Source organism: Hibiscus syriacus, unplaced genomic scaffold (assembly GCF_006381635.1).
Source record: "Hibiscus syriacus cultivar Baekdansim isolate YM2019G1 unplaced genomic scaffold, ASM638163v2 tig00110729_pilon, whole genome shotgun sequence".
NCBI classification, from domain to species: Eukaryota; Viridiplantae; Streptophyta; class Magnoliopsida; order Malvales; family Malvaceae; genus Hibiscus; species Hibiscus syriacus.
Genome location: NW_024062843.1, coordinates 119,907 through 129,391, shown reverse-complemented (window position 1 = coordinate 129,391; position 9,485 = coordinate 119,907). Strand labels below are relative to the sequence as shown.

The 9,485-nt window shown below is 30.0% G+C and overlaps 1 protein-coding gene across 1 annotated transcript in view; it reads left to right on the top strand.

The window, feature by feature from the left end:
• Positions 1–327: 327 nt before the first annotated feature.
• LOC120139143 overlaps positions 328–9,485 on the top strand; it is a 36,277-nt gene continuing 27,119 nt past the window's right edge. Inside the window, exons 1-2 of the mRNA XM_039154463.1 lie at positions 328–481; positions 7,960–8,083. Of these exons, the coding sequence (XP_039010394.1) occupies positions 328–481; positions 7,960–8,083 (278 nt within the window). The remainder of the gene's footprint in view (positions 482–7,959; positions 8,084–9,485) is intronic.

Sequence of the window (9,485 nt, the reverse complement as noted above, 5' to 3'; positions counted from 1 at the left end):
TCGTCGTTCCTGCTGTCCAATGCCAACACTCCACGTTGCCACCAGCCACCAGCCCCATGCATGGTTACTGTCACCGCACCAACCCCCTATCACCGGGTTCTAGCTCAGCCAGCATATCCCAAGCACAAGCAAAGATCAAATCAATGATTTTTATGTTATTTCATATATGTAATGGATTATAAAATCCAACAACAAGAATGTAATGGGGGAGACCCCCCATTTCGAAAATGATAATATAAAAAAAGGAATATTTCAGAGCAAATTTTTTCGGTTCTTTTATTTTCATTTGAAACACATCATTATTTTTAACAATAATATAGTAAAAAAATGAGAAGAAAAGAGGTTACCTTCAGTCGGAGACTTCGCCAGTGTTCGGAGCCTCCATTTCCATATTCGAAATGTGAAGAGGAGTGCACGAGGGAGGAGAACAAGATACCTAGGGATCAGCCCGATCCAACGGCGGACGGCGAAGATTGGGGCGGTTGGAGCAAAAGGGTTTCAATTTTATTTCACACTATTGGTGACTGTTTTTCACAAAACCAAGCCCAGATATGAGACGATGAGGTCGAGGCGGGTCTCCTGGTGGAATTTGGTGGCCAACAACCACCAACGACGATAGTGGTGTGACGGTCAGGACGACGGCCGACAAGGGCTAAACTGTCGGCGAAGGGCTGAATTTTAGGGAGAAGTGAGAGCTTCTCTCTCTAGAAATCAGAAAAATAAAAGGACTAAAAAAGGAAAATTGTATTTATAGAAAACTTTAGGAGAATTTGCATTCAGGTCCCCCTAACTTGCGTGTGTTTTTACAAATTAATCACATATAGGGACCAATTATGCTATTTACCCACTTTCATGTATTCTTTATAATTTTTGGTATAATTGTTGTTTATTCCTCCTAACTTGTGCGTATTTTTACAAAATGGTCACATGTAGGGACAGAATATGCTATTTACCCATTTTGTGCTTGTTATTATTTTTAAGGTTATTTGCATTTTAATCCCTTCGTGTTTAGCGTGCTTTTACAGTTTAGTCATGTGTAGTGGTGATTTAATTTTTTTAAATACTTATGGACTAATTTATTGATTTACCCCTTTTTTTATTCATATGCATGTTTTAGGCTAGAAAAAAAGGAATAATTAGGAAATAGTCCATGTTGTTTCTGCATGTTTATATTTTGAACTATAATCTGTTTTTATTTAATTTATTTTGGCCATACAATTTTATTATATTTTAATTTAGTCCCCATGTTTTATTTATTTTTTATTCTTTGTAATTTAGCACTTTATATTAAAAATGTTCATTTTAGTCACTTTTGCATTTTATTTTGCTTTAATTTTTGACATGATGTTTTGATTGTTTATATTTTAGTACTATTTTCATTTTATTTTATTTTTATTTTTCCATGTTGCTTGAATGTTATTTCATTTTAGTCATTGATTAGTTTTGCATGATACCTCACAAGCATTTCTTGACTCGAATCAAAGTAATTGGACTAAGGGTAATATTCGTTCATTTTGATATTGTCGTAGAGTGACTGCCTTAACGTATAAGAAAATTACTTTTGATCATTTTAAAATGAAATTCTATCTCGTTAAGTGACACGAATTAAATCAATTCCATTTTAAAATTTGGGGATCAAGAAAAAGATCATGTTCTTTTAATTAAATTCACCGAGAAAAGACTGTTAGATCGAATCTAAGGTCTCGTATAGATGTGTTTAAATAATTGAACATTCTTATTCTTATTTAATATTGGTAAAAAATAATTAATTATACTTGCTTGATGTATTATTTTTATTTGTTTTGTTTTTGCATGTATTTTCCAATGGGTATTAAAAATAGTAACACTCGAATCCATATTTAGAATAGTAATATCTTTTCATTTTGGTTGGAGTAATAAATGACTGTTTCAAGGCATGAGAGGACATTTATTCTCGATTAAGAATAATTAGATATTGTCGTTTTCTCTCGGATTAATATTTAATTTTAGAAGGAATAGTAATATTTCTTTATTTTGATTGGAATAAAGAATGAATGTTTTAAGGCATGAGAGGTCATTTCTTCTCAATACAAGATAATTAAATATTTCCTTTTTCCCTTCTAAAATTCAAAGAGTGTTTTATTGTCATCTTAAATTTATTTTTATTTGTGCATTAAACTTGGAATTAATATTGCATTTGGGGATGGAATTGTAATATTCCTTTATTTCAATTGGAGTAAGAATAGATTGCTTTAAGACATGAGAGGTCGATTCTTCTCGATTGGAAATAATTAAATATTATTGTGCTTCGTCCTAAAATTCAAAGAATATTTTTTGCATGGGATCCAGAATTAAATTATACTCAAATTTTTCAGTTTCATTGCAAAGACAATTAATTAATAGACTAGGTATTGATTTAGGGCATTGTGGAATGTTAATCATTCCCCACTCATAACCGACTCCCGAACTCGAATTTTGGCAGCACATACCGTAAATTTGTTGTTTTAATTAAAATTAATAATTTATTAAGATGACAAATGCATTTTTGGATGTCTAATTACACCTTAATCAAATATTGGTGGCGACTCCTCTAACCACGTTTTATTATTAACCAATCACAAAATTATTCAAAACGAGACCCACCTTTCTTTTTGGAAAACCGTTTCGACAAAAGTGTGAAGAAAATGGAGAATAAAATAGATTTTACTTCCATCTCTGGTTTTGGTAAATGAAGATTTTTTGTCAAAAATAAATTAAGTGATTTAAGGGAGTGATGTCCTCCCTAAATATCTCAAATTAGAATAACTATGTATGCAATGTGTCTTCATATTATCAAAAACTAAGAAAGATTCTGAATAAATATTAATTTATAATTATTTCAAGAACTAACGTTTCAAGAATATGTAAAAAAAATTAAAACGGGAAGTTGTTTATTTAGATTTAAATTCAAAGAAATTTTAAAAAAAATAACTAGTGAGACCAGGACACTTGGATCACCTCCTGAAACGATATTTTAAAAGAAAAAACCGAAAGAATTACTTTAAAGATTCAATTCTTGAAATAAATGATTTTAGAGTTAAAATTAACTTAAAAACTTATATAATTGGTGATTTAACTTCACTTTAATTAATTAACTTCTATCTTCTATCCCCACGTTGTTATCAATATTTACAGTCTGTCGGGATAATCATATCAAAAAGACTTTCAGTAATGAATGATTACGAATATAATTCAAGTCAAAAAGGATATTAAATTATAATTATATATTATAGTAATATTATATGCAAGTGGATTAAAAAAAACAATCCAATTGCAAACATCAAGTTGTAATAATAAACAAAATATCCATGAAATTTCAGGTTGATGTTAACTAAAGATTTGTTTTATATATTCAAAGATTTCGTTTGAAACCATTTTTGGACTTTGAATTCTGATTAAATATTAGACTTGACAGCCACCACAACACGAACCTATATTTCCATCAACTGAAAGGCATAAAATTAAATGTTTCATAAAAAATAATTATGCTAAAAAATAGTTTTTTTTTCTTTTATAAATTCTACTGGCCTCATCAATAACTCTTTCTAAATCTAAAAAATGGGAAAAGAACACCCAAAAATATATATTAAATCAGATGAAAATCGTTCAACACAACATTAAATATAATTTTAGGATAAACCGAGTTAAAGAAAAGAGAACTTTCGTACCTAAAGGCCCATGTAGCAAAAGTGTGGTCCACCTTATTACAATAACAAAATAAATCCAAAACCCTCTATTTAGACTAAAAAAAATCCGGAGCCTCGTGAAGATGAAAGGCAAGCGTTGACAAGTCGTCCTCCATTCTAGAAAGCCTGTTGATAATTAGCAAGGAATTGGACTCAAAAATCACACGACTCCACGGCTTATCTCTAAACAGATGAAGGCCAGCATTCAACGCATGAATCTCCCCCAAGATTGGATCAAAGCACCCAGCAGAATGTTGGGTGAGACCACCCAAGACTTGGCCATTATAGTCACGCATAATGGCTCGGACAGCAGCAGCACCAGAAACTGGATCAAAGAAATTCAATAAATAAATATATGTTTGTAAAAAAGTAATTCAATATATAAACTTGCATATTAGTTTAGTATTCAATCTTAATTATATATATATATATATATAACTTTATTTATAATAAAAATATAATTGTGTAATAATAAAAAAATTAAAAAAATGTTATTACTCTTGAAAAATCTAGTATGCCCAAACTTAAGTCATTGTAAAACATCAATATTAATGGAGCGATTATTATTATTATTAACAATAATATGAGAATAACTTCTTAATTCCTAAGGAGTCATCTTATTATCATCCCACAAGATCCAATGAAATATACATAAATATACACTGAAAAAGATTTGAACACCCATAAATTCAATGATTGAAGACAAAATCAACCCTGAAAGAGAAAAAATGTAAAATTAAGAGGCGAAATATTACAAAATATTGTATAAAATAAGATAAAAATTATTATTTTTTAAGAAAAATGAGAAGATTTATTAAACGAATATGATCTTGGATTTACAAAACAAATCATATATTTAGAAAAACACATCATTTGTCACAAATAGATCGGATCAACATGCAGGTAAGTGAACGTGAGAAAAGAAAAGAAAAAGCAATGAATCAAACAAAATAAAAATGCAAAGCGAAAAAAGGGAAAAATTGGGAAAATAACATATTGAGATGGAGAAGGTTAATGACATCCCTAAGTTCATCAACGATGATAGATGACTAAATTGATGTCCAAAGATTCGAGAAAAAAATTAATTTAAGATTTATTATTTAATTCAATTAATTAATTTTAATTATTATTATATATATATATATAATTATAAAAACATAATTGTTATTTTAATTTTAATTTAAATTTTCAATTAAACTATTTTTTAATTAATTCGGGACATTAAACTCAAAGTTTTAATACTTAATATAAACTTCTCTTTTAACACTTACAATTTGGGAGTAGCCTTATATTTCGAATTAAATATGTTAATAAATAAATGAAAATTTAAACAAATGTATAAAAATCACAATCAATTAGTCTAGTGGGATGAGGTACTAGATCCCTTAAATGAGGTCATGAGTTTGAATCATAAGGTTTGCGAATGGAGCAAATTGGGTTAGGAGGATCGCTCTCATCTCTACAGTATATAATCTGAATTAGTCAATCAATATATCGAATATCAGTGATTAATTCAAAAAAATATAAAATAAGATTTGGAAACATTTAATTAATTTGTAACATTAAACTCAAAGTTTTAATACTTAATAACATTTTTTAATAATTTAAAGTGATTACATGCAATAGTGTTTAAAAATAAGTACTCACAGTGTTTAAAGATCTACAACACACAATTCACTCATAAAATTTTAAAGTTTAAATTATATAATTAAAAGATAAAATTTACCAAAACTAAAATGAAAGAAATGCAATTAAATTTAAAATATTTTAAAATTCACTCATAATTATGAACATTGAATTAATAGTTGACCAAGTCATTTAATGTACTGCTGAAGATGGAAGTGTGAATGGATAGAGAGCGCTGCATAATTAATGTATGAATATCATACATCATAGTCATGAAACTTTTGCTGCCCCTGCCCACATTTTCAGGTGAATTTTCCTTACAATTTTCAACATTACATCATTTTGTACATGAATAATTTCCTTCAACTTTTCAACACTGATTAAAGTATATGTGGTGTGCTTCTTCTTGGCTGTTGTTGTTGTTGTTGAAAACAAGGCTTTCCAATTGGTTTGGCAGCTGAATGTTATCTTCCCTCTTCTAAAGTATAAATTTATATTTGACATTTTAGGATGTAGGTTCAATTTATATATTACTGATAAATCAACTGCCACATATGGAGCAATACATATTTTAATTAATATCAAACCACCAATAATCTAATTATAGTATTTAAAACTTTAATTTATAAATTTCAATTAATTATATTTAAATTCATCTTTTTTTAATACTATAAGTGATAATAATAATGGAATTAATATTCGATCAACATTATTATATTATAATAAACTTTTATTGTGCTTCCGTCAAAGGTCCTCCACATATCGTCTATGTGTCTCAAAGCTTCCAAAACCAAAATTTCAAGAGAGTATCTCCATAAAATAAAGAATCTCAAATACTCAATGGCCTTTGAGAAACATCATCTGGTATGAACTCTTAATGGCCCACATAATTTATCAAAATTAAATATATTTTAATTGATCATATTCACTTATTCTGTTAATTTATGGGTAGTCACAATGACCCTTATGATTAACACAGATTCTAAGAGTTATTATAAAAATTTTCGACCAAGATCAAAAAGAATGGATTAAATCACCTTACCTTCATTCATCCTTTTTCTTATAGAGAAAATATTTTGACATCAACCAACATCTGTGTGATCTGCTACTAGAATTTTACATCTAAATTAAAAAAATGAACCGACTATAACACCTTTACCCATTTACTTTGGTCAACGATTTAATCCATCAAATTTTTTATAACTATGGTATCAATAGCTTGTGAGCGATCTAGTAGGAAGACTGAAATTCCAATATCCACAGCCGACCATTTTCATACGCGTCCACATGTGTTGATGATCTGAATTTGATTAATGTGGCAATGCGACCTCGCGGCTCTAATTAATGGTCAACAACTCTATGGATTTTTAAAACCATAATCCAGTTCGTTGGTGTAAGGATTCCGACTTCATTATAACCAAAATGCCCTTTTCCATGCAAGGGTAATGTATAGGGAATTCGGTCTTTCCAAATCATAAAAAAAAAAAAAAATCCAACGGCGAGCGCTTCTCTTCCCTTCCAAGTTTTCACATAGTATTTTGCGTGTATTTCTGGTGTCCTTGTCCCATATTAAATGCTGACTTTACCCCCAACCGTCATTACAAGGACACTGATCACATGTGTCTGACCTAATAGATTTAAGGAAAATTACTAATTTTATTTTGTTTTAATACCATAAATTTATTTTTCTTAAAACTATATTTAATATTTATTTTAGATTTTAATTTGGTATCCGTTTTTAAAAATGTGATATGGAATTAATTTCCCTTTTTTGATATTCCATGCATCTTGTAATATAAATTCCATGTCATCGATGTCATTATGTTTCTAACGGCAGGATACTAAATTGAAATCTAAATTAAATGTTATATATAATTTTCAAAAAGATAAAATTTAGATAATAAAACAGAATAAAAATTATAGTTTAGATACAAACCTTATAGTTTAACCTAAATTCTATTTATTTTGTAGGGTAATTTATGAGTTTAATACATAAATTATTAGTTTAGTCTATTTTAGTACCTAAATTTTAAATTTTTTTAAAATCATACCTAAAATTTACTTTTTATTTCATTTTAGTACCAGTTCAAAATTTTACGTTAATTAAATTTTTAAAAAAATGAAAGTTTAGGTACTAAAACGGGCCAAAAGTGATAGTTTAAGTATTAAACGTGTGAAGTTTTTAATGACGGGATACTAAAATGAAACAAAAACTAAACGTTATGCATGGTTTTGAAAACATTAAAAGTTCAAATACTAAAACGAATCAAAACTGATAGTTTATATACTAAGTACATAATTTACCCTATGTCGTATTATATATGTCATATCAAATTTTATATATATAAATTTTAAAATAGTCAAGTTCACACATTGATCCAACGGCAGAGAGGCTATGGCCTACCAGAATATAAGAATGTAAGATCATAAGGCAAAATGGGGTCAAACAGAACCTAAAACTTGAAGAATCTGAAAGCACATACTTAAAGAAACGGTCGAAGGCCTCCCCGTATATATATATAATAAGAAACTAGCTTTAAGCTATGACTGCCTTTCCATTTCTTAAACAAAAGATGAATCGCTTTAAACTTTGCTCTCTTGTTGTTATTCTCCTCCTCTTAACTCCCAGGATCCAAGCTATCCGGAGGAACATCCTCGTATCAGACAAAGGAACCAGACAACCCGGGCAACAGTTTTTTCATCCAGGGTGGAGTGGTTCAGCTTTTTCAGGCCAATTCGAGGAGAAGCGAAAGGTTCCCACAGGGTCAAACCCATTACACAACAAGCGATGATAACTCAAAACTTCAGATAGTATGTTTCTTTTTTTTCTGCAAGTGCAGCGTCATTTTGAATGATCTAGTTAGCAGTGTATAGACTACTAGAGATATTGTAAAACAGGTAGATAAAGGAATTTGCATATGGTTTTGGATAAAATTAAAGGAATGGTTTGATATTTATTGATTTGCCTCTATGTAGGCTTTGTATCGGAGGCAGAAATGGATTAATAATCATTAGTTTGTAAGCTCGAATTACAGAGATTTTTATACCTGTTACATATATATTTCATTTTTCTTTATGCAGAACTTTATTTAAATCTGTCACCTGAAATTAATAGGGCCGAGGAGCTTGCTTGTGGCCTCTCTTTTGATTGCTGTTAGGATGGTCGTTAACATGTATGAAACCCATGCTTTCATGGGGTTTTCTAGGAAGTTAAAATTGCATCTGACTCAACCAACCTGTTCACGAGACCAACGGTGATTTGTAATCAATTAAAATTTAATTGTTAACTGATATCGATGAACTCTATTTTCATAAGAAATTAAGACAAATGAATTAAGATAAACTAGTTTCATTAAGATCACATATCGTCTCTCGTTTATACTCAAAAAATTATATAAGAATTAATGAGAATCATCATCTTTACTTAGCACTGAATGCAATTCCAAATACAACCGGCGAACAAATCATCATAAATGAGAACTTTAAGAAAAATGACCAACAGTATTCTGAAATATATGATGAATGAAGCATAAATGGAGTGGCTTAGCGCTTAGGTAGTCTCCACACACCAAGTTTTAACGGCAGTTCAATTGCCGATAAACCCATATACCCACCATGCAATCAGGGTTGGATATCATCATCTACACAAAATTAAAGTGGAATATTTTGTTTTCTTTTGCAAACCAGTTGGGCCATACATACAGTAACATATGCTCCAGATTGTATAGCTTTCCCTGCGGCGAGCATATTCTTTGCTAAATTTAATTTACCCTCCAAAAAAAAAGTTTGAAGATGTTGAAGGTGGGTTCAGTCCACAGTGCCAAAGTGCAAACGCAGGAGATCCCACATCGCACCGGCCCTTGTTTATGCGTCTATCTATATATCTTCCATTCAATATGTCTAATTATTATCAAGTTTGAAACAATAATGTCTTCCCCATTCATCGACACTCTAGAAATAGAGAGCGGCACTCATCTACGACTACGACCGCCCCAATTCACACAATTACCAATTATATCTCGCTTTTTATTTTCCTAATAGAAAGGGACATAGACTAGCTAGATAGACTCCATGGGAGTATTAGAGAGAGAAGCAACCTCGAAAGATAGGAGAGAGATGATCGGCTCGGGAGGTTAATCATAAACAGTGAGATCA